This window comes from Gymnogyps californianus, chromosome 4 (assembly GCF_018139145.2).
Source record: "Gymnogyps californianus isolate 813 chromosome 4, ASM1813914v2, whole genome shotgun sequence".
Taxonomy (NCBI): Eukaryota; Metazoa; Chordata; class Aves; order Accipitriformes; family Cathartidae; genus Gymnogyps; species Gymnogyps californianus.
In genome coordinates this window covers 71,083,931-71,109,491 of record NC_059474.1, presented here as the reverse complement: position 1 = coordinate 71,109,491, position 25,561 = coordinate 71,083,931, and the positions used below count along the sequence as shown (strand labels likewise).

Here is a 25,561-nt window from a genome sequence, read left to right as displayed (position 1 = left end):
TTTAAACACAAATATTTCTTTTGTCACAATATCTGCACACTAGTTATTCAATTGGGGGGGGGGGGGGGGAGGGAAGTGCTTTTCAGAATCCTCCACCAAAGCAACTTTGCATTTCTAACACCTACTAAAATAGTAGGCCACCAGTTTACAATCCAATTTCTACAAAAACAACTTCTGTGTTTTACTTAAACATTTTGTCTTTCTTCATTGTTTTTGACACTTAAAATGACAAATGATTCTGAAATTGCAGTTGGCAAGTAAGAAAACTTCTCATTATACCACCTCATAAAACACAGTTAACTTAGGTAAATAAAAGTAATCAATTTACCCTAGTTAGCAGAACAGTGCCTTCATTAGGTCTGTTTGCTCTGAAGACCGCAAGGCACACCTTCACCACCTGGCAGCTGAGCATGGACAAAGCCCATCTGATCTGGAGGCTGGAGTGGGAAAAGCACCATTTTCTCCTACGATTTCATGCTAAAGGAAAAGGGACAGGGAGGGCCAGACCTTGATGTCCCTAGTTAAGGAAAAAAAAAGAAAATCTCATCAAGGTCTCACTGAATTTTAGCCCAGTAAAAATGAAAAGAACAGAACTGAAAGTGGTAAAAACTTAAAAGAAATTAACTGTATATAAACAAGTTTCATTATGAGACAAAATATTTACAGGTCATGAACATCTGTGGAAATCACACATTTCTGCTGCATTATCATCTAAATTATACTGTTAAACTACTCAACTCCTTCCTTATTCTGATACAAGATTCACGTTTAAAAAAAAACACAAAGGAAGATGTTTGAACTGATGAGCACAGCAAAGGAAGTGCAGATAGATATCAGACAAACTGTGTAAACGACTTAAAATAGGAGGATGGAATAAGTGTAGTGCTAAACGGTAGAGGATCTAAAGCCACAGCCTGTTCCCGCTTAGTTTGAAGGCAGAATGGCTGATATAAATCAAAGTGATTTAAATTGCTGATTTTTATCAAGACTTAAACTATCAGGCAGGAAACTCTGATCTGAATAAATCAGTTTTGGGGCATTTTTGGTTTTGTCATTGTTTTTCCTAGGGAAGGGTCAATTCTTACTGGTTGTAACTATTAAAACATGTTACTTGGCAACTCCATATGTCCTTTGACATTAAATCTGATACTTTTTCTTGATATGTGGAAAGACTATACCGTTGTACAAAGGCTATATTTCTTGCAAGACAATTTCTTTCTCTTTTAAATTTTCTGTTTGTGATTCCTACAAAGCCACATTTAGATGCAAAGTAAAATTCTAATAAAGCACAGCAAAACACTATTTTTTAAAATGAATTTTACAAAATTCATTTAAAAAAATACTTTCAGTGTACCCATTATGTAAGAATAAAAGTTTATCAAACTGGGTTTTCTCTGTATTTAAAAATATTTAAGAATAGTAGATACCCTGTCTTTTGCCCTATGGGAAGCAAAAATCTCCTCCTGCTCTCTCAACAATCAGCTTTCAGCCTTCAATGAACTAATTGAACTGAGTAAACTGATGAAGACACCATGTCAGTATTGGCACAGAAGGCGCCTATTGTCTTGGTTAGAATTTTAGAACCCCCTTGTTCCAGATTATTTCCTAAATGTCAACCTTTGCTGGTTCAATTTCCTTTAAAACTTCAATATAAATATGGCGCTCAGTTGCTTTTTTATGGTTGGATTATTTTAACACGTGACAGTAAGTTTAGGCATAAGCTATCCTATTTTTACATCTAAACTGTGCTTTAAAAAATTAATTTTAAGTTTACTAATTGAGCTCACAAATCTGAATTATTAAGAACTGGGTAAAAATAGGTGTTTCAGGTTAGTGATTTTTATCCACCCTCACGGCGGGGGTGTGTGTGTGTGTTAAAAAAACAAAAAAAAAACAAAACCAAAACAAAAAACCAAACCCAACCAAAAACCACACACCAAACGAGGCCCTGAGCAGAAAAATGGAAATGAAGCCCTATGACAAACAACTCGTGAAAGAATAACTGCGGCTGACATATGAAACAAAACCCTCTCATCCATCAGTTTATTCCGGTCGGTTTTGAATTATCTTTTCGGAACGTAGACTGCAAGTAACCAGAGGGACAACACCATAACCTCAAAAAATTGGGGAGGAAGAGTGCTTTACGGACCTGAGGAAAAGGAACATTAGGACAAGATACTCTAAATCTCAAGATCTTGTTTCAAAATTTCTTGTCTTACTATTCTAATTCCTTCTAAATAGGTGGGTTACATAAAACTCCAGACAGAAAGTGCATGCAAGGGGTAGTGATGCTGCTATTAGTGTTTCTTCACTATGACAGGGACTACGCTACTGGAAATGTGAAAGAAACCCTTCAGACAACTCTGTAGTGATCAACAGATACAGCTTAATTTTAGTCCCCCTGTATCCTTCTTCAGCTTGCAAGGAAGAGGATCACTCATGTCTGCAGAAAAAAAGGTGGCAGATTTTTCCTTTATCTAGTGTAATCTATTTTACTAACTATGGCAGCAGTTCTTCAGAAGACGACACAGAGTAATTGTTACTATTACCAGCATAATCCACCTTGTGTTTCTTTCTCCTGTCTTAGTGAATTCTTCACTCGCTGCCTCTGTCTGTCTACTTTCTGGGGCAGAAGCTGAGTGAACAGATGAGCGCAGGGTGATCAGTAATACATGCATATAAAAGTGATCAAAGGCTGAAGTATACAGTGACTCTGCAAGCCTCTCTCACATATCAGTCCATGCCAAAATGGGAAAAACAAATGCAGAAATACTATATGATGTTTATTTTAAAGCTGTTGTCAAATCTTTCTCCCACCGCACAGAGTGAGAGAGACTGCGCAAAGTGCATTAAAAGAAGCCACCGCAGAAAATTATTAAATGAAAAAATAAAATAAAATAAAATCAGAATATGCCAGGTGGAATATGAAAGGGACACACATTTTGTACAGTATCCTTTTTAAAGCATTTTCTCCCCTATCACAAAAGAGTTCACTGAACAGTTGAATTTTAGCCCCAGAAGGAAATACTAATACTTTGGCCATTACTTTGATTTAATAAATTACATTTTAACACCTGGAGCAGATCTCAGTTGGACGGTCACCAACAGCATGTATTATTTTACAAAATAATAATTCAAAAAAAGGACACGTTTCAAACATTAACCCCCAGTTAAAAAAAGTTACGTATTACCAACCATCTTAGAAAGGCTTTACAGAAACACACAAAAGGAAGGCAATTCGAATTAAAATCATCACGCTCTTAGCGTGAAGGTTAAGTTGGAAGCTGCTTCAGGGCTGAGTGCCAGCGGGCTCTGGCAGGGCTGTTCGGAGCACCGCTCCAGCACACCTCACGTGGGACAGAGCGACAGCTCTCCCACACGCCGCGCTGGGCTGCAGCCGGACTCCCCTCGATGTGGCTCCCCTTACGCAACTGCATCAGCGGCAGCGACCGGGCACGAAGGGGAGAAGTCCAGGCTAAAGCCAAACAGATCTGCCCGGTGGCCATCAGAACGGGCGTTTACATGACTGTGCACACGCCGGCAGCTTCGCGGGACTCGTCGCAAGCTGGAAGGGAGCCAGAATGACCTCTCGGCTATTCTTCGTTTCCTTCAGCTTTCAGAGAAGTTTGTACTCTTTCTCTTGTCTGACTCAGTTGCCAGCAGCGGGTAAAGATTAAACAAATATCCAAGCTAAAGAGCAAAAAGAGGTCATATAAAACCTTCCTTCAAATTAAAATTACTTCCTTTTACGTAAAACCCATCTCTTGCTTGCAGGCTGCTGACCAGCACATCAAGCAACGAGTAACAAAGAGAGTGCATGTCTCCTCCTGCCTCCTAAGCCTCCTCACAGCCCTGCCATAGCCTGGAGAGCTGGCTATTTTTATGTCCAGGATGGCGTGTGAGCTCAGGGCTTCTTATCAAGGTTTTCCCCTGCCCACAGTAGTAATCCCAAGGATTTTTTTATTTTTCAATTGTGGGAATGGGCTCCAGATATTATACAACTATAACATCTTACACTTTGTGAAAGATTTAAGTAACTTACTTCCCTTAACTTGTATTTTAAGAATAGACGTAATTTCAGCATTTATAATTGTTTTGGTTAATTCTTTAAAGTACCTAATGTACTTGCTCATATGAATGTATTGAACTAGTAAGTGCTTTTAATATTAGATATGGAAGAAAACAGCTTTTTGATGCCTTTTTTTGTCCTCCAGAAAAAAAACAAAACGCTGAAATCACACAAGTGAGTGGATCAACCTAGAGCTCAGCACATGCTGATCGGCGACCAGTGGGATTCTGCCTCTCCGCATTATCCTTCTCTAGCTTGACCAGCAAACTGGGCTGCTCAAATGGATCTGACAGGACAACGGGGAACAACAAGCCAACAGTACAGCCTGCTCCTTCCTTTTTACCTCGTGCTGCTGGTAGGACGAATGGGCAGATTAATGCCCTTTTCCCAGTGCTTCCTCATTTGCTAGACTAACACAGACAGGTGTTACCGCTGAAAAAAAAAATACAGAGCTGGCATCACCTTGAGAAAAGGCAGTCAAATGAAAAAGCCTGCTATTTTTGCCCATCAGGGTCTCCACGCCATGACAGGCTGTGTGGAATTGGCCCTTCCAAGTCAGTGGCTATTTGCTACAAAAATTCAAGACGTGTATTTTTTTTGGTTGTCCTGAAGAAAACCTGCAGCCTTCGTTACTGCGTGGGTCAGAATATATTTCTCCTAACATCACACCAAATGAAAATAGCTTCACATACCACCGCTGGGAAAGAGATTGCCACTTCTCCGTTCCCACACGTTCTGCTGAATGAGATGACTAGATTACAATCCAGTTTTCACAAATGCAATGATCTACCTCACAGAAGTTTCAGCCAGAAAGAATAAAGCCAACACTAAACAAATTTTTAAATATAGCCTAGTTCTGAAACTTCATCTCCCATATGTGACTGAGCTATTATGGAGATAAATCCGTATGTCACTAATAGGGGGTACTGAATTGAAGCAGCCAGTAAAACCCTGTTGCAGAAACAGAGAGAATTGTGTTGTGGGTTCCCCCCTCACCCCCCTTCCTTTGGAGGAATTAAACTAACTTAGCAGTGCCAGGATGAAAGGTCTTTGCAGAAAAATGATTTTGGAGGAAATGAAGACTTTTTCCAATCACATAATTTTCTTGAAGTGTCAGAGCCCTCCAATTCTTCAAACTTCCACCTTACAAACGGAAATTAAAAGTATGGTCCCAGTTGTCAAAACACACATTTACCATAAATAAATCCATTAGTCACTGCAAGGTTCTCTCTGTGTGAATTATGCTGTCTTATGAGCAATTTTGGCGTGAGGCTACTGAACTGTAAAGACTAGCTGTACATCTCTGCCTCGATACTTAAAAAACTAATGCAACATCCTCTGCTACAAAGAATGATAGCCTTAGAGCAACATGACATTTATTATTATAAAGCACTTGTGAAAGTATGTTTTCTTAATAAAAACTGAACCATCAGTGGACATCATCTATGCTGAATGAAACCAATCATATAGCGACTGCACATACATATACACACACATATGAAATGTATGTACAGGTTTACCGTGAGGAATTAGAAATACAGTATTTATGTGCTTTTATGTCAGTTATACCACCCAGGCAAATAACATTCACACACAAACACTGAGAATTCTGAAGATTTGGGTCTCTTCCCCTTGAAGGACAGACACAGGCCCCTGCCACGGGAGGTAAAAGACGTGGTCAGGTTTGCACTCATAAATCCTTCATCCTCTTTCTTTCAGTCAGAGCCCAGCCCACACACCTCAACAACATTTGAATTGAATCTCTCCTAAACTTGCAATAATATCTTGCATTTGACATGTGGCTTTTAATGTCTGTATCAGTTTTTAATAGCTTACAATTTGTGGATCCTTAGCTTTCAGGGAGGGAGTGGGGGTTTCCCAGCAGAGATGCAGATAACTTTCAGAAATTTGCCATACACAAATTACTTTTCTTAACAGCCATTCACAGAGTATTGCATGATCCCACAAGTGTGCAGACTACATGTGAGAAATGACAGCTCTGGATTTCTAAATTCTAGAGTTTAGAAATAAAAACTATACATAGGGAGTATTGAAGAACAGAGCCAGGAAGTGCTGACATCTGACAGAAAAAAAAGTTATGAATAAAATCCTCTTTATAAATGGCTCAAATATAAGCAATGAATCTGTATTTTTTGTGCAGTTTGCCAAAACTCAGTTTATTACAAGAATTAGCATAGTTCTTTATACAAGTATTGGGTTCTGCCTGTCACTAGTAACCTTCCAAGATATCCCCCCAAATTTGCTCCAAATATTACCACAAAGCTTCCACTTCTGTCTCCACAGATATCTTTTACTGTTTCTTTTCTTACATGTTCTGTGTCTCAAAGATGAACTAAATGAAGTTAAATGACCCCTTTAATACCTCATTATACAAACAATCTCTTCACAACATAACAAAGAATAAGAGATTGATTTATATTGATAGTTACAGAACAACAAAAGGAACAGAAGCAATACATAAAAACACAGCTGACAATAACAAGAGAGGAAAATAAGCACACTATTACTTAATATTACCAAAATACATGAGACCTTCCATTCAGTTCTACAGTCCTAGGAGAAAGAAAAGGGTCTCTCTCATGGTCTGGTGCATCCTACATCCTAGGTGTGAAACTCAATGGCTTTTCCTGTGCTCTTGCAACACTAAATGTCCACATCATTCTTTGTCTTTACCTCAAGGCCAAATTCAAACTTCTCGTGATGAAGGCAAGTCAAATTACCTAAACTGAGTACAGATACTTCTTGGACAGGTAAAACATGGTGCTGAAAATACAGTCAGTTACATATGTCCTTCTGCCACCCCCCTCACATGAAAGAGGACAGCTCTGTGGCATAAGGTCCCGTACTGAAATTTCAGTATTATGAATGTTTACTAATTCAGGAATGTTGCCATCCCAGTATTATGACTGAAACACAAAATACTGCAGATAAAACTTAGTTCTGTCAACTACCCAAACAATCTAAGTCTGCAAAAGGCATACTTTTGGATCATACAAATCCTATTACAAAGCACTCTGAAGAGTTTTTAAGACATTCTCATGGAAAAGCTCAGTTCTTTTGCCTGAGACAGTAATGGCCCAGGCTGTGCAGATCCAAGTACGTCTGATGAAACATGGCATTAATTTTCAAGCTCACCTGTTTAACAGTATGCAACTCAATTAACCACCGCAACGATCTGAAGTGCTAACCACCCGCTTCACACACTACGGCACAGACAGGATTGCTCAGCCAACAAGAGGACAAGATTATAACTACGGCTTATTGCATTATCAAGTCTGTAAATCTTCTGAAAATCCTGGCTGTTTGGTGGTGTAGTTTGACCTCAGGGACAGAAGCTCATTCCCTCCCTTCCGAAAATATGAGACACTGCCACCCAAGGGAAAGGAAATCTCTCATAGCTGTTTAGTAATACAAGGCCTGCAGTGCACTCCTTGGCATTTCTCTCTATATCCATCAGAAAACAGGAATACAGCCAGTCACTAAACCACTGTAACCTAAAATACCTAAAATACTTTCCACTTGTTCCACTGGTTTGAGAAATACACATTGCCTTCTACCTGCCATAGCAATCAAGTTTGTAAACTGGTTTATATTAGCAGTGAATGTATACACAGAGGGGGAAAAAAGTATCGAAATGTAGTTTGTTTTAGCAAAACAAAGGTAATCCATCAGGAGAAAAACCCACACCATTTACTTAACCAACTTTAGAAACGTGTAAATAGGATTTGGACATAAAGGACTTAAAATACACACATCTGTCTGTTACTAATGTGTAAGAGGTCACTTGGGCAATGGTTTTCATGTAAACTGCTGCAGTCTGTTGGTGACTTCCAAGGAATATGCAACAGGTAACTAAGAAAGCAAGCCTGCTGACTGCAGGCTTACATATGCTGAATGACTGTCATATAAATTCATCATCCATGTCACTGGGAAGCGCTTAGAATTCCTCAAATCTAAACAAAGCCAAAAAAAAAGTCACCACTTAATTTAACAACAGTGCAGAAAATCAGATAGCGTAACACACTGTAACGCTTTAATGGACTTAAGATCTGGAAAAGCAAGAAAACCTAACACCAAAACAACTGACTTGCTTGATATTTGCGGCCAACCATGAGTATGGTCCTGTGAAAAACCCCAGCATCAAGCTCTGGCTACTCAAGCTAGCAAAAGCTGAGTTCATTACAAGCACCCGTGCTCTCATTGACTAGCTGTGGCTAGCGCTTGGTGACGCCCGAGTACACGGGCAGAAGCAAAGTTCTACTCTCCAGCCCGGTTCAACAAGTCCAACGCCCTCTTACGTATTTCTGTCCCTCTGTCACCACCGTTGTCTGCTTTGCTCCACTCTGCCTACCCCAGTCTGGGTTCTGTCCATCTCCTGACCCACACTTTCTTCCTGTCCTCCCCATCCACTTCCTCAGGTCTCTGCATTTCCAATGCAGTGCCTTCTTGGTTTCTCCTTCCAAACTGGAAGGAGCTGACAGTGCAGAGAAGACAAACTTTCTTACCTACCCCTCTTAGGATGAATGGGATAGCGGTCCTTGAAAGCTGGGACGAGACACTGGGGGAAAGACCTACCAAGTTCCTGCTAGTGTAGGCGGGAACATGCTCTGACATGCTCTGGGCTCGCATGGGCGCCTTCCAGTCCGTCTATCAGGGCTACAAGGAGGCAGACTAAATCTTCAGCGCGTGTTAGCAAGCAAATACTAAGCACATCAAAAGTATATTTCCCATCCCCCCAGGTAATAAAGTAGCTAATCTCCCTCTCCTCTCTATTCCCACTGCTGCTAGAGGGACCACAAATGGCAGACCACAATGTGTAATGCAGATGTACTACAGTTTCTCATTGTAATGGTTTCAAGAACTTCCTAAAATAGCAGGGAAAACAGTGTATTTTCCCCTAATCTGATTCTCAGATTAAACAAGTAAACCACTTTAGGCAAATTTGTCCCCAAGTTTCCAATTAAGGAAAACCAGCTTTGAAAATAAAAGCAACTGAAAACAGGATTTTTTTTTTTTTTTTTTTAAAGTACTACATAGCCTTAGGAAGGCAGCCGTATCATGATCTACATGTGAGTACAACTGCTGCAACACACAACCTCTGAGAGTGGTATCCAGACAGTTAGTTACAAAACTCTGTGATAAACTACAATAACGTATACATTTGACTTTCTCATCTGCACTCAGGCTACTAATCCATCTCCACTAGGACAACTGCAGAGACAACTATACTTGGCATTCTACCTTTTTAAGCAGAAACAGACAAAAATCAACAACACCCCCCCCCCCCCCCCAAGAATAACAACAAAAAAACCCACCCCACAAAACCCCCAACCAATTAAACCAAGGGCAAAAGCAAGAAAGATCCAACCCAAAGTGAACTGTGAATTCTTGCAAAAATTCTGTCAATGTACATTATAAAATTAATAGGATATGAGTCTTGTCTAGTAAAAAAAAAAAATTATATTTGATATCGCACTGACAGAAGTTTTATACAACTGTAGGCATTTAGTTTCCTCCCTTCACAACAGGAACCATTACGCACCATCCCCCTGCTGCTGCCCACTGCACCACGCTGAAGCCCAATTCTGTTCTGCCGACGGAGTGGACCTTGCACCATCCCTCCTGGCCAGGCAGACTGTTAGGACAGATGGAGCCCAAAGTCATGGACTGAATGAACCCAACAGACATTTGATAGAGATGGCCCATAGACCGACAGAATGATAGCTGTGTGTATATATTAAAAGACAGGAAAAGTGACAGTGAATAATTGGAAAATGTATCAGAAGGTGTGGGATCTGAGCATGACGTAAATGGTATAGAATAAGGGGTGGATATTGTCCTGGTTTCGGCTGGGATAGAGTTAATTTTCTTCTTAGCAGCTGGTATAGGGCTGTGTTTTGGATTTAGTGTGAGAATACTGTTGATAACACAGGGATGTTTTCGTTATTGCTGAGCAGTGCTTACACAGAGTCAAGGCCTTTTCTGCTCCTCACCCCACCCCACCAGCGAGCAGGCTGGGGGTGCACAAGAAGCTGGGAGGGGACACAGCCGGGACAGCTGACCCCAACTGACCAAAGGGATGTTCCATACCATTTGATGTCATGCTCAGCATATAAAGCTGGGGGGAAGAAGGAAGGAGGGGATGTTTGGAGCGATGGCATTTGTCTTCCCAAGTAACCGTTACCCGTGATGGAGCCCCGCTTTCTTGGAGATGGCTGAACACCTGCCTGCTGATGGGAAGTGGTGAACAAATTCCTTCTTTTGCTTTGCTTGTGTGCACAGCTTTTGCTTTACCTATGAAACTGTCTTTATCTCAAGCCATGAGTTTTCTCACTTTTACCCTTCTGATTCTGTCCCCCATCCCACTGAGGGGGAGTGAGCGAGCAGCTGTGTGGTGCTTACTTGCCAGCTGGGGTTAAACCACGACAGACATTTAGTTCTCAGCTTAAATATTGAATCTTAAAATCTGTAAGAACTGTATATTTGTAAAAAAAAAAAATGCATCTCTGAATGCTATGAAATATTTTATATGAGTTTGTTTATGCTACGTTCCTCTACAGAGTCCTGTGTATACAACTTCATCGTTGTTTTTCACTTACTGGCCTCAGTTATCTTACTACATTTACAAATGTCTAAGTTGGCAGATGAAGAGCTCAGAAAAGCTTCTCTTACTTTAAAAAAAAAAAAAAAAGGCACATTCTAAAAATGAGGAAAAAATATGAGGTGAAGTACTTCAGTTAAAATTTGTTACATATTCTGCTGTTATTTGAGATGACCAGCACAATTTGCTTCTGCCATTACCTTTGTGGGCAAGCTAGCCAGTCCAAATCTGTTCTGATAAACTCTTTACATGACTTTACAACATATGTTCGCCATGTGTTCACTATCCACAACAGATAAGTCACAGATTTGGGAAGTAAATAATTTTGAAACCAGAAACAATGTCTTCTCAAACTTGACATATGGAACACACTGCATTATAAATACCAATATTGCTGATACTGTTATTTACCTGTTGTGCTAACAGGTTAGATTCTAACAAGTGAACTAATTCCAAAATAAAACATCTGAGAAAGGAGGACAAACAAACACACACCCCAAACAAACAAAAAACCCCCCACTGAACCTCCCATCGCTAACTTATTTAAAAATAAATTAATCACCTATACTAATCAGCATTCAAAATACAACTTCATGAAAAATCCATTCAGAGAATTATAATTTACATCACCTTTACTAATTCTCATATTACAAAGCAAATTTGGCAGAAGTTGCTCCATCTGTGATTTTTTTCCTGGACTACTTGAATAAAAAGTATTATCATATTGCCCAGAGTTGGAATCAGATAGAAGGAAAATAAAACTACGTGCAAGCGTCTTTACCTTGGGCACAGCAGCTCACTTGAGTACTACCTTAAGCCCCGTATGTAAGTCAAGGTATCACATTCCATGAATGGCGATACCTTTCACATGGGCCTTTCATAACTATTTTACCTCGTTTATTATTCTACATGGAATTAAAATGAGCAAAAACACATCTGAGTAGCCTGAAAAAAATGCAATTACCATACTGTAAAGATCAAGCAAAATCATATTTTTCCTTGTTTTATCAGAGACATATAAACAAAGTTTATCAATTTTCAGAAGGAAATTAGGAAACAAAAGAATATGAACACAAGCACTTTTTCCCCTCACAGGAAGGACAGTGGTCACCTACCTGATACAAGTCCACACTGTGGCCAGCACGATGTCTTCTTTGGACTAGATTGGGGTGAAAAAATATTCTCCTCAGCCTTCTTTACACTTTGGATCATCACCTCATCCTTACAAGTAACCACATCAGTATCCCCAAAGGCACTTCCATAACACTGGCTGGTGTTCCATAAACTGCTTAAGTATTTCACTCCCAAATTAACTACAGCAATGCACCACAACTACCAGGCTTTCAACTGGGAGCCGACCAGAGAACTGGCAGAGGACGAGGGCACAGTCACAGGGGACAGGCAGCGCTCATTTCACAGCTTTGCTGACATGGTACCTTCTGCCTCCTCTTTCCTCTATTCCCTCTTCCCCAGCACCACACTGTGCAGTTTCACCTTCCACCAAAAAATAAACACCTTTTTTCTCCTAGACAGGTAATTTTCCCACTAGCTTAGTACCACAGACAGGCTCACCAGCACCAGTATAGGACTGCAGCACGGAGGGAAGAGGAGGAGACCACCCCATTTAATGGTAGCAAACTGTTAACTTGCTTCAGCTGCCTCATCTAACTAACCCTAAGGCAAGTAACATGTAAAGTGACCATAAAGAGGTTAACTAGCTAGGTTTTCCAGAGACTGTAATGTTTTCAGTACTTGCATAATAAAGTTCTTGTATTGCATGCAGTATTGTATTTGGATAAACTACTTAAAAGACAGGTAAACATAATGTGTTCTTACCACTGGCCTTAAGTAGCATGAACTTTTACAGTAAAAAGAGAGTAAGAGACGAGTTTGCCTTTCCTGAGGAATCACTTTTTCAAGATACTTAGTATGTTGACACAAAATGAAAAATACAAAATACCGTGTTTCTTGTATTCAAATATCCATAGCAACTATAAAGAAAGATGGTCTACGCCAACTTCCCAGAACCCCTCTCTGGCTGTAACTAGGCTGCCATATACTTTATCACAGTAATAGGTGAGGGAGAGGTGAAGCTTTTGACACCACTAGTCAAAATCAATTTTGGTTTTGCTATTCTACATTCACAAATCTCCATTATCCCTATCCACTGCTGGCATTTCCCACAACAAAAATGTTACTGAGAAGGGCAGTAAACCCTAGTGTGAATGTAAAGTTTTTTGGTTTGTTTTGTTGTAAATGAAATGGAGGAGAGGAAAATAAATGGATTTTTTTTTTTGTTTTGCATTTTGTAGAATACGTATTAAAATGGGTTAGAAAAAATAAGCCCCAGTCAACTCCCCTGGGGTGAAAAAACGTAAAGCCAAATTCTCTCAGGTGAATTTTCAAAACTGCAGCAATCCAGCCTTTAAATAATCTTTCAGTCTATAAACTAGTTAGCACAAATTAGGAAAAAAGATAGCACTGCAACCTCAGCATGGTATCTCCACTTTTACTGGAATGCAAAGACGGCAAGCTCAGCCCAGAAATGTGCTGTAATAAAAGGACCTACAGATTATTTTGAACCATTACTTCATATCCAGCCATGGATTACATGCCAGAATGCTTCAGCCAATTTGGAGCTCAAACAATGTGGCTGCCGTTCAGTTACAGAAGTCTACAGTCTTCTGTATGAGTCCGCTAAAGTCTTCAAAGCTACATTACCTGCTTCAATATCAACTAAAAATATGTATAATGAATAGAGATACCGCTTGCCAAAGAGATCATTAAAAATCGGTTATTTAATGTCAGTAGCAGTTTTCCCTATGCTGCCTCAGTTATGCACTGGAATGCAATCCAGAGAAATCAGAACAACAGCCACCAGCTTCAGAGACGAAAATGAACAGCAGCAAAAATCACAGCTGAAATGTAACAATCTTTTTAGCAGTCTAAAGACAACTACTGCCAGCTAAGGCAGTCATATTTTAAAGTCATTTTCTCGAATACTACTGAGTCTGTAACCACAATATTCTGCATAAACAGAAGTGGTAGGAAATGCTACAATTTCTCTTTTGGCTAAGTGCTGGTCTATCCTCCTTAACGTAAGGAACTATCTTAAATGATTAAAAAACTCCAATGCTTTCCAGAACTCTTCCAGCGTCTCATCTGCCATAACCACCTCCCTTCCTCCTTTAGATTAAACACAATGAAGAAGTGCCAAAACATCACAGTGGATTAGATATGAGCTAAAGGAAAGAGAAAGAGGCTGAAAATATAGAAAACGGGTGCATATCAGCGGTTATTAAACTTATCAGACTAGTACATCCCCTTTCACCATCAAAACCGATCACAAATCCTTTCACTTTGTCTTGCAGTGCAGTTTAAAAACCAGTGTATATGTACACGTACTGGTTTATATAAACACACATACATAGGCATAGCGGCTTCTTGTTGTGATAACGCTCAGGGTCAGAGTAAGGTTAAGGACCAATTCTCTGCTCTTTACCTAGGTACACAATATCCAAGGACTTTCTGAACAGGCCTGAGATTTTCCCAAGCAGCATAAAGACAACGCAGAAAAGCTACACCTTCACTGCAGCACTTCACAGCTGTTCCTCTGAATCCAAAGACCAGAGGAAAATGAAGTTGAATTGTTTTATTAAACCTGAAATACTCCTGTGTAGCACGTCCTTAAAGCAACGTAGGGAGGAGACTGAAGCGTGAAGGAGGGGAAGAGGCACAGCCCAACAGCCCCACCTTCAATCAGTTAAAATGCAACTCCACCAAGCTTCAATTGTTGAGAGCTGAGAACCTTATAGAACACTAGAGAGCCCTATATGAAAACCCTACAGAAAGTGGCCTTGGTAAAAAACCAGATATGGGAAAGAATATCCTTGAGCTGTTGGTCTTTCTGTTTATTAGCTTAGTTATTCTGAAAGTCATAAATTCAAACCTCGTTTCTACTCCATGCATGTTGTGGTTGTGCAGAACTGACAGCAAGCAAACAGCAGTAGATCATCTGTGCTACCAACAATACCACAGCATTAGCCTTAGCAGTTACACAAACGTACAGAAAATGCAAAGTTCCTATGGGCAGACACACTTCTCTCTTCTCTCAGGTCAACTAAAGATTAAAGTGTTCTTACCTCCTTGCCAATTTTAACTGTATGTGGTGGCAAACAAAATCAATATGAAAGAGGGAAGTCTTGAAAGAAGGCAGCTCAACCCCTTCCTGTAAGCACAGAATTTCAGCAGCTGCTATCTTATTAACTACTGCAAGTTTAAAAAACCATTTTCTCTTAACCCCTATGAAACTGGGTTTCAAGCATTCAAAAAGCAAACAGGAGCAGTCTGTGATGACTTTTGAGCTACAAACATTGTGAAACTGAAGTGTGCAAGGGGGAAGCAAAAGAGTAATCAAAGTTATACAATTTTGTGATTCACCATCTTAGACAAACTAGGAAAATAAATACTTCAGATTACTAAGACTCCCAGATTCCCAGTGAATGTACAAATACGTTGCTTATCTGAACAGCCTGTGAGATCCCAGGCTGGAAAACTGTAACTTCAGTCAGAGATTGTACCCCGCATTTCAATTCACGAAACAATACACTTCAAGGATTCCAGTCAGCAGTTCCTGGCTGTCAGACCTGTCCTTAAACCTCTGCTAATCCAAGCACATCTCTCACATGAATTATACATATTGGAGTAATAGGCAACCAAATGTCACATACATGCAAGCGTTTAAGTAAAAATGAACTCTGACTCCTTTGCTACTTACAGCCTTTCCTGTTTCAGTGTCTGTATTCAGGAACAGAACCATGTGCACTGACGCCAGGTGTTACTTAGCTCAGGTAAAATGTGTGCTACCAGGTGAGCATGCTTTAACTAATAGGTCCCAGATGTTTATCCTGGGATAAGGGCGAAGTTTCACAAGAGGATTAAGGTGTTGTAAGACTGTGCTGCCCGCAGGAGGGACAGTCAAACAAATTGTGGATCTCATCCAGCTGAAAACTAACCCAGAAGGAAAGGAAGAAATGTGTCTCTCCTCCCTGCCTGCTCGGTGAACCAGCTGACAGCGGAGGTCCGTGAGCAAGGGCTAGCATCAGCAAAGGGAGGCAGCAAGAAAACATGGCCACTGACGAAAGCATGAAAGACAAGACTTCCTCGGTGGCGGCAGCGCAGGTTTACACCAGCTTAAGCCACTTGTGAAGCCTTAAGCTTTAGGTCAAGTTACTGTAAATTTAGGTTAACCTAACTGCAACCAATTGTCCTAACACAATCACGTTAATATTTTTGGCTCTGCGTTAGCAGAATGAGTTTTGGACGCGTTCCAGCCAAAGTTGTTCTTCCTGAACTTGACAATGCCTAGAACTTCACTGCAGGACTTTCAACACGTGCTATTTGGTCAATCTGAAGCTCAGATTTCACTATGACTGGCTACCATATGTCAAAATACAACTTGCCCTGCTCCAGCTATGGCTCATAATAACCCAACCACCTATCTTTTAAAGGGACACACTTTCTATCAGACCATATAAAGGTCATTAGAGGCTAGTAGTGCTTCAAGTGAAGAGTCTCTCCATTCCTTTCAGTTTGCTAAACTGAAACCTATTGTGCTGACTAGCTGCAAAAGGAGGTCAACGCAAAAACTCCTTGTCCTAAAGGACAGTAATCACACAGAAGCATCAAGCGTGAGTTGGTCTGAAAAGGAGAAGAAAAATGGGAGAGGCTGTGGAATACGAAAGACACAGAGATCCACCCTCCTAGGAAGAGCAAAATAAAAAGGGTTACATGATGACTCCTTCTATGATGCATATGAAAGAGAAGGAGCATTGCTGGCCTGGGACTTAATTCTGGTATCATCCCAGTTTTGCATTTACTACTAACTTTACCCCAGTGTGAGCAAGATCAGACACAGCTTATTAACTGAAGAGATGCTTAATCCTACTTAGTCATTAGGTATGAGTAAGGGCTACAGTATTTGACCTCTCGTGGAAAATAAAAAGAAACATCTGAAAAATCATCTTTCCTTTTCATCTTTGCAATGCTAGAGAAACAGGCATTTCCTATAGTGTAACTGATGAACTCCTGAGCACCTGTAAAGTAAGTTAAACAGCAATATTACACGAGAAAGAACACAAGAAATGTGCACAGGTTTATGAACATACACACAGGTACATATTAAATACAGCAGGTGTAAGCTTTAAAAAACTACTCACAAGACTGACAGCATTCTTCAGCACTCAATTTCATTAATGACATTATCCATGAATCACTAAGACAAATTAAGAAGTTCCACTTTTCACTCCGGATACACTTTTCAACAAAAAGGAGAGACTGGGGGGGGGACGACGGGACGACTACTTTTCTGTGGTGGAACATCTGCCGACAAGGAAGAGATATAACCAGATTTCGATAATTCTGAACATGTCACTCCATCCCTACACAAAGCAAGCTGAAAGGATTGGCCTGCCCATCTCCCTTGCCTCAGGTAGAAGGGCAATGTGACCATTAACTTCCACAAGGCAGTGCATTAGCCCAGAATGGGTAAAAAGCAGTATTGGAAAATACTGTATTTGCCAGGCGTGTTTTCTCTAACTTTAAACTAATTCTGAATTGGCATAGTATGCTTTGGCAGGGGAACAGAAAAGATGATCTAATAGGTCATTTGACTTCCGTCACTAATTTGTGTGATCTAAATAACATTTTATGTTTATGGTGTTTAAAACTCAATTTCCTAAGGACTGGTTTTAGGGTTAGAAATGGTCAGCATGACAGTAGCTATCAAACCCATAATAAGAAAAGTCTTGAAGAGCTTTTAAAATAGGAAAAAAGTAGCTCCAGCCCCTTATACTTCACAGTAGAGCTCGGATGCAAATAATTGTGCGTTAGAAGGTCAATACGGTAATTACAGATGTAGTGTTCACTGGACAAAAAAATGACAAAAAATGCACAATAAGAACAGCAGTGTCAGGGATAAGAAACAGAGGTGATATAACTTGCAATATTTATTATATATTTGGCTATTTATTATATACTTGGCTGTTTATTATATACTAAATACACATTATTTATTATTTATTTTATATAATGTGTGTATACGTACGTACACACACAATATCTCTGAACCACACACAAAAACATGGATGCAGAGCCAGAAGACTCTTGCACTTAAAGGAGGAAAAAAGAAGGCAGATTAGCTCACAAAGAACCAAAGAACTGAAATAATGTGTTGATATTTCCTGGAACCAGTCCGAAGATGAGCAGCAGAGATTTGGATGGGCTGCAAATTTTCCCAGTACCTCCTTTGAAAACCAAGCTGGTACAGCATTCTAATAATCCAACTCAAAGGCACGGAAAACAACTTTGGCTTCTGCCAGGTCGAACTGGGGGCAGGGGGAAGGTCCTCCCAGACATTTATAAACAATTCTAATTTTTGTGCACGTCCCAGTCAATGCCTGTATGGGAGCAAACTAGTTCTGAAACCCACTGTTCTCCTCAAGTGGAAGAGGTTGAAATAGTTATAAATCCAGATATTTCAAAATTCAGCAACTGAAAACTTGGTCTATAACAAGACACAAATTCAGAGTAGATCAGCAATTCATGAAATACAGCCAAGACTATGCTCCTACATCCCTTTTGGAAAAAAAGGCTCCCATTGATAACTGCTTGTCAGTTGACATAGAGTCCTAAACAGTGGAAACTGCATAATCCCTTTCATGAACTCAGGGAGTGAGGGTGTAAACTGTGGGGGTGGTGACAAGGAGCATTGTACAGCCTGGATAGTTTGTACTCCATCAAATGAGGAAAATCAGAATGCACGTCTTTAAATAATCATCTTCTAAAGACGTTCTTTACCCAGCTTGCTGAAGGGCACCTCAGCACATGTGCGAGCACCAGCTTCTGGGAGGGTTTGTTGGGTGACCGGCTGCCTCGACCCAGCACACGTCTCCCCTCCCTTCTCAGCGTCTCTCAATTTGGAGAGGGGGAGACGGACGGACGGACGGACACACACACACACTCTGATAATACTTTCCTTTGATTTGCCCTGATAAAAAAGAATTAGAAACAGTATTTCTTGCTGTCCTCATTGTATTTGTTGTCATTTAATCCTGACTGCTTCTTTTCCAAGTTGTGCAGTGTAATAATCTGAGGGAAGAATTTAATAACGATTTTGTGTGAAGAGTAAAGCAGTAGCAGATCCATACAATTGTTCCACTGTAAACCTCTCAGCTGGAGTTTACCAGAGAATAAAGAAAGGGAGAAAACCCCAAAATGCAGTTTACTGTTTTCTCATGCCAAAAGACAATGTTAAACACAGTTGAACTGTTTTCATAAATAAGAATCATGATGCACATAAACAGTGAAACTTACCAAACTGTTATGATTGCTAGAAATGAAGAAGTTTCTTTTTTTTTACTATAAAGAGCATAAATGTCTCTAAGAAAATACTTTTCAATTGCTTTAAAAGGAGCAATTTCTCAGGTTTTAAGTATTACTTTCATGTACCCATGAATGTTCCCTAACGTTCTTAGAAATTAGACAAAAATCATAACTAACACTCTACAGGTGAAACAAAGCAGATAAAGTTTCTAAATTTTTCGGCAACATTTGTGTACACATTCTTAAAAAAAAAAAGGTTGATGGAAATGGGTCATTGTTTTAGAAAGTATTAGAATTTCTCTTTTTCAGATGAAAAACATAGTGCACATCAAGTACATTTAAGTAGCATGAAGACTGTAGCACAAAAATTCAGTTACGATGAATTTCATAGCAAACTACCCTTTAATTAGGCAACTCTTGGTTCTTTGAGCGTCCCAACCTGAAACAAATCAGTAATAGTGGAAGCTGTAACTGCAGTTCCTCCTTTTGTTACTTTGTTTCCACAACTTTCACATTATAGCATGGCTTTGCGTATCTGTCCTAGATCTTCAAGGGAAGGCCAACAAATGAGCTACTTAACTAAAAATCCTGGCCTTTAATGCTTTCGCGTGGGGTTTGGGAAGAAGGGGAAAGGACAACCCACCACTAGCAAGGGCCTAGAAGCACAGGAGCTGTTCTGGAGCTGGATGTGTACACAGTGCACCACAATACTTCCCCAGAGCGAAGTAATTCTGAGGCCTCCTGAGCCTCCAGCCCCTTTCCTGTATCTTGTGGAAATGACACGGGATGTGAAAAGGGATTTGAGGACAGTTTGGCTGACGAAAGATCGTCCCTGCTCATGGAGTTTGATTAGTGACTCGGTTACTGCCCTAGAAGTAGACGTAAGCCGAGGCGAAGGACTGTGGTGCGGGGAGGACGGCGTTAAGTCTGCATTCAAAAGCCTCAGTCCCGCGGAAAGGCGCGAGAAGGAAGAGAAATATGGTCGTGCCTCGCTGGTAACACCAGGAAAGCAACAAGATGTCAGTGAGGTTTTTCTGCTTCCTGTTTGCGAAGCAACACACGCACACACACGCACACACACGCACACACACGCACCCCCACCCCCCCCCCCCCGCCGCTTTGTGTGGCTCCTGCCGGCGCTCCCTCCCTGCGCGCTGGCCCCGCTCCCGCCTCTGCCCGCGGCCGCCGGGCCTGCGCGCCTCCCCGCCGCCGAGGGAGGCATCCCGCTCCCCCGCCTCCCGGCTGGCCTCGCCGGGAGATGCGCCGGGCTACCGGGGGCCGCTCCCCGGCTGGGAGGAGGAGGCAGGGAGGCGGGAGCCGCGCTCTGCTCCTCAGCGGCGGGGCGGGAGGTGGGGGCTGCGCTCGGCGCTGAGCTTTTGTTTGCCGCTGGCGACGCGATCCCCCAGCTCCTCGCCCTCCGTGACGAAGCGGGGGCTGGGGGGGGGGGGGCGGGGCAGACAAAGCGCCCGGTAGGACAGCGAGGGGCAGAGGGGAAGGGTGCTGCCCGCGGGACTGCGCGGCGTCGCGCAGGGGAGGAGCCGGCACCACGGCCAGAGGCGGACAGGCTCGGCGCGGCCCAAGATAAACATATCGCTCCCTCCTTTCACATACTGGGGGGGGGCGAAGGGAAGAGCCGCCGCCGGGACGGCCGCCTCCCCGCCGCTTTGTCACGGAGACACCCCCCCCCTCCCCGCCGCCCCACGCGGGGGCCGGCGGCAGCTGCCGCCCTGCGGGACCCTCCCGCACAGCCGCGCCTCTCCGCGCAGCAGGGGAGGGCGAGAGGGAGGGACGTGCGAGGCTTGTAAACCACACGCTGCCATCGCACCTCCCCTCCCTCCCTCCTTCCCTCCCTCCTCCCCGCCGGTCTCCGCCGCCCATTGTGCGCCCGGCAGACGGCGAAGACCCAGCTGCCCCGCGCCCGCCCCCGAGCAGCCGGGCACCCCCGCCCCGGCACGGCACGGCACGGCACGGCACGGCGGGACACGTCAGGACACACACGCGTTTGCCCCGCGGCAGCGTCGCCCGCTTGCCCCCGCCGGCCGAGACGAACACGCCGAGCCGCCGCCGGCGGCACCCCACCGGAGCGACTGGCGGCCGCGACCTGCTATAAATAAGGCTCAGACGGAGCGCGGGGCCCGGCTCCCCCCGCACCTCCGTTTATTATTCATCATCGGTGCAGCCTGGGAGTGGGGAAACTCCGCTTCCTACTTGCCGCTACGCTCCTACCGGCTCAGCCCCCGCCCCCTTCCCCCCCCCCCCGCTCCTCGCTAAGCTCCTTAAAACCCACGGAAACTTTAGGAAGCGATTCAGCTCGAGCTGCTGCTCGCGTGGGGAGCCGGGCTCCTGCACGCCGGGGCAGCCCGGGCGAGAAACCTGCCCAACTTTTCCACCCCAAGCCTGCGGAGCCAACTTCCACCTTCCTCCGCGGCGGGATTTAAAAAGGCAGCCAGCAAAGGCGCACGGCGGCGTAGCCGCACGCCCCCCGCGCGGAAAAGCCGTCGCGAAACACGCACGCACACAAAACCCTCCTCTGGCTCTCGGCAGCCCACGGCGCACGCCCGGCACCGCTCCTTCCCTCTTCCCCCCCCCCGGGAAGCTCTTTTCCCTTCGGAAAGAGACGGGGGAAAAAAGTTTGTCCGCTCCCCCCGCCCCTGCCCGTGAGAAGTTGAGAAGAGCGGCAGCCCCCCCCCCCCCCCCTCCCCGCTCGCCCAGCCCGCCCGCGGCCCTGCCACCGCCAAAGTTGAGCCGAGCCCCGTCCCCCTCCGGAAAACAACGGGGGCGACCTCCAGCTCATCCCGGCGAGAGACTCGGAGCGGACAGCGACCCCCCCGGGCCCGCATCCCCTTACCATGATCAGAGTGTGGTTCCTCTGCTCCGCCGCGGCAGGCTCGGCATCTTGCTGCTGTTTGCTCTGATGCTGCTGCTGCTTGCTGCTGCTGCTGCTGCTGCCGCCGCCGCCGGTGCCCGTTTTCTTGGCCCTCTGCTCCAGGGTCCGCTGGTAGAGGCTCACCGTGTCCCTGCGCTCCAGCTCCAGCTGCTCCGCCTGGGCTTGCTGGTACCTGCTCTCGCAGTTGACATGGTGCCGCCGGCAGCCCTCGATGCGCTGCCTCAGCCGCTCCACCACCGTGCTGTGCTTGGGAATGCCGCCGCTGTTAGCGTTATTGTTACCGGCAGCGGCGGCAGGAGGACCGTGGGGAGTGCTGTTAACCCCGATACCGGCACCGCCAGCCCCGCTGAGGCTGCTGTTCAGGTTATTGTTGATGCAGATACTGCTGCCATTCGCGGCGGCAGCGGGGGCTGCAAAATCCCCCATCCTCTTCCCCGTGCACACTATTTTGGAAGAACTTTTTATCCTACCCTTCACACACACAGAGTCTCCTCCGGGGTCCTGATGGGATACTTTTTAGAGAACCGGGGGGGGGGGGGGAGGGGGCACCACCATGTATCAGGGAAACAGCGATCCCAAGCAAATGTTTCTCTTTCCCCCCAGCCAATCCCTCTCGAGAAGCTCCAAAACATTAAAGGAGGGGGGGGGGGGGGGAGGGAAATAAAGAGAGAAGGTGCTAAAAGGTTATCACCAGCAACACAACCAACAAACACACACACACACACAAAAAAAAGGCAGCACAACAAACTAAGCAGCAGCAATTCGGGTAGCAAACTCCAGGAGATATCAGACCAGTTCCTTTCCTCCTTTTTCTTTTTTATAATCCATTATTTCAAAATAGATTCCATGAGATTTCCGGAGATTTTGCCAAAAGCCTTCTCTCCCCATGTATAAAGAGAAACACACGCGCCCCTCCACATGCACACACATATACATACACGCCCGTTCACACGCACGTTCGCGCACACACATCCAAGCACAAGCACACGCTGGGCACACACGGCACACTCACTCGCACTCCCCGGCATCAAAAGACAGGCAAAGCCGCTTTCTTATTGTATTTTCCTTCTAGAAAAAAGTTTTGGTGTTTATGCCGCACCGTGTTCGCAAAGTACTTTGGCTGCTCAGTTGCATTTCAACAGGAACCTAAATAGCAAATCCTCGGGCTGGGGGAAGTAAACACATGAACAATCCGGGCCGAGCTGGAAAAAAAGTAGAGCTCTGAAGTCTTTGCAAAAACGCCGAGCGGATACAGCCTAACGCTTTGCTCTGCTTTGCTTGCTGCTGCTCCTCCTGCCACCATCACAATGATCAAATGCTCTCCTCCTCCACCTCCTCCTCCTCCATGCCAGCGGAGTGATATCAGGACAGGAGCGCTCGGTAAACACCGCAGCAGCAGCAGCAGCAGCACCAGCAGCAGCAGCAGCAGCAGCAGCTCCTCCAGGCCGTGAGGCAGACCCGGGGACAAGGTGCAAAACCCGGCACGGACGTCGCCCAGCAGGAGCGGACATGGCGCTTCCCCCCACAGCGCCCGCCGCTCCCCTCACGCCCGGCAGCGGCGCGGGCTGCCCGCCGGCGGGGGGCGGCGGTGGGCACGGCGGTGCGGGGCGGGGGGGCCGCCACCTGCCGCCCCCGGGGCCGCCCCGAGGCCGCGCTGGGGCTCCCCGGGCCGCGCCGCCCTCTTGCGCGGGGACCGGCGGCCGCCTTACCCGGCCGGCAGACGGGGCGGCCGCGGCGCCCGGCCCGGTGGCGACGGCGACGGCTGCTGCTGCGCGCTGTGCCGGCGCTCGGCGCTGCGGAGGGGCGCGGCGGGTACCCGGGGGCGGGGGGCAGCGCCTGTGCTGAGCCCCGGGTCTCGGGAGGCTGGTGGGGCCGGCGGCAGCGGGGGTGCGGAGGGCGCGGAGCCGGCGGGCGAGCGGCGGGAGGCAGCGCTGGGCGCAGCCCGACGGCTCCCGCACCCGGCGGCTGCCCGCACCCCGCGCCGGAGCGGCGTGTGCCGTGTTTCCCTTCTGTGTCAACTGTTGCATAATGAATGCAAACAGAGCGCGGAGCCCTCTGCCTCCCAGACACGGGGCTGAACTTTCTATTTTAAACAACAGAAGAAACATGACACGTTGGGCAGGAACATTTTTCCAAGCGAACGGTGGCTGCCTCCATATAGAGCGCGGGTGATTAATGGATCAAGAATAACATCCCGGGAACCCAGTTTTAAACCATTTCGCAGACAAAGCTATTGCACGCACAATTTTAACTGATTGTTATTTTCTAACTGGCACTATGAGCTATGCACTTCCAATTCTTTTTTTTTAAATATACCTATATAAAACAGTATCTCAGAGAGACACCCTTGTTCTCTACCATGCAGCTGGAAATGAAGAAAATTGGGAACTCATGCATTAGTCATGAGATCTGATTTAAACCATCTTCACTTCTGCCATTGCAGATTAGCATAGGATACTATTTCTAAGCTACTCACAGTGGTAAAGAGCTGTCTTTGTCTTCTTTAAGTGCTCAGCAATATCAAATTTGGTTTTAATTTCATTCCTGCTGCAACAACTCCTGACTATGTTGAGATGGAAAATTATAGTGGACAAATAAAATTAGTAATTAGTACCTTCCCTGCATTGGGACTAACGAGCATGTCTCCCCCCCAACTTTTCTTTAGTATCAGTTTGAGAACCGAAGTGAAGCTACTTACTGTTCTTCGTGATCACCAATTACTATTTTATCACAAAACAAACAGGGAAAAATTATAGCTCTGCTCAGAAGCAGCCTAAGAGCGAGGGGAAACTGCAAATCCTGCGTCATTTACAAAGATCGGTATCTCTGTTAATTTGTAGCCGGGGGATGCGTTGTAAGCTCTTCAGGAACTATTCCTCTCCGTCCGACTCCACAAGACAACGGTATTATTTGGTTGTATAGGAATATATATGAAAAGATTGAACGTAAGAACTGAGAGGGGGAAAAAAGGAGGAGGCGGCTTTGTTGTTTGGGGGTTTATTATTATTATTATTATTGATTGTTTGGTTTTTAATTGAAATGGAAGGTGCCAGCAGGCCAGAAACGGAGACAGCTGTGTATTAGGTTTAACTTCGAAAAAGTACTTTTTGGATTCCTCCGCAGTGCCCCCTGCAGCCCGCCAGCTTGCATGCTGACAGCCTTACTCAAAAGGACGTGCAGACCCAAGAGCACTGAAGTCCGCAAAAAGATAGAAACGTTTCTTAGACCCCTAGAGTCAGAAATACATGTAAAAGTGGGTTTTTTTTCACAGACTGCTTTTTGGTGCATTTTGCAGAAGTTGTCTTCTTTTCCTCCGACTAGGATAAATACCATTTTTCAATCTGTATGGAGTCACACAAACATACCTTAACTTTCAGTATATCACTTCGGCAGCAAACATGGTATTTTTTAAGTGCATGCTGGATTGTTATAGAATTAAATTCCAGCCTATTAAAAAATGTCGGAATTTTTCATCTCTCAGCTAAGTACCTTGGTTCTGCCAGGCTGCACAGCCCAGGGGTGATGATTCGAGTAACAAAGTTTTGTAGTAACCGGTGCTGAGTGTTAAAAGTTTTCCAAACAGATCAATTACCAGTTTCGT

General features: G+C 44.4%; 1 protein-coding gene across 1 annotated transcript in view; it reads right to left on the bottom strand.

Annotated features, from left to right (window-relative positions):
* MAML3 (mastermind like transcriptional coactivator 3) overlaps window positions 1–22,386 on the bottom strand; it is a 249,411-nt gene extending 227,025 nt beyond the window's left edge. The window contains exon 1 of the mRNA XM_050896598.1: window positions 21,922–22,386. Within this exon, the coding sequence (XP_050752555.1) occupies window positions 21,922–22,386 (465 nt within the window). The remainder of the gene's footprint in view (window positions 1–21,921) is intronic.
* Between the last annotated feature and the right edge of the window lie 3,175 nt (window positions 22,387–25,561).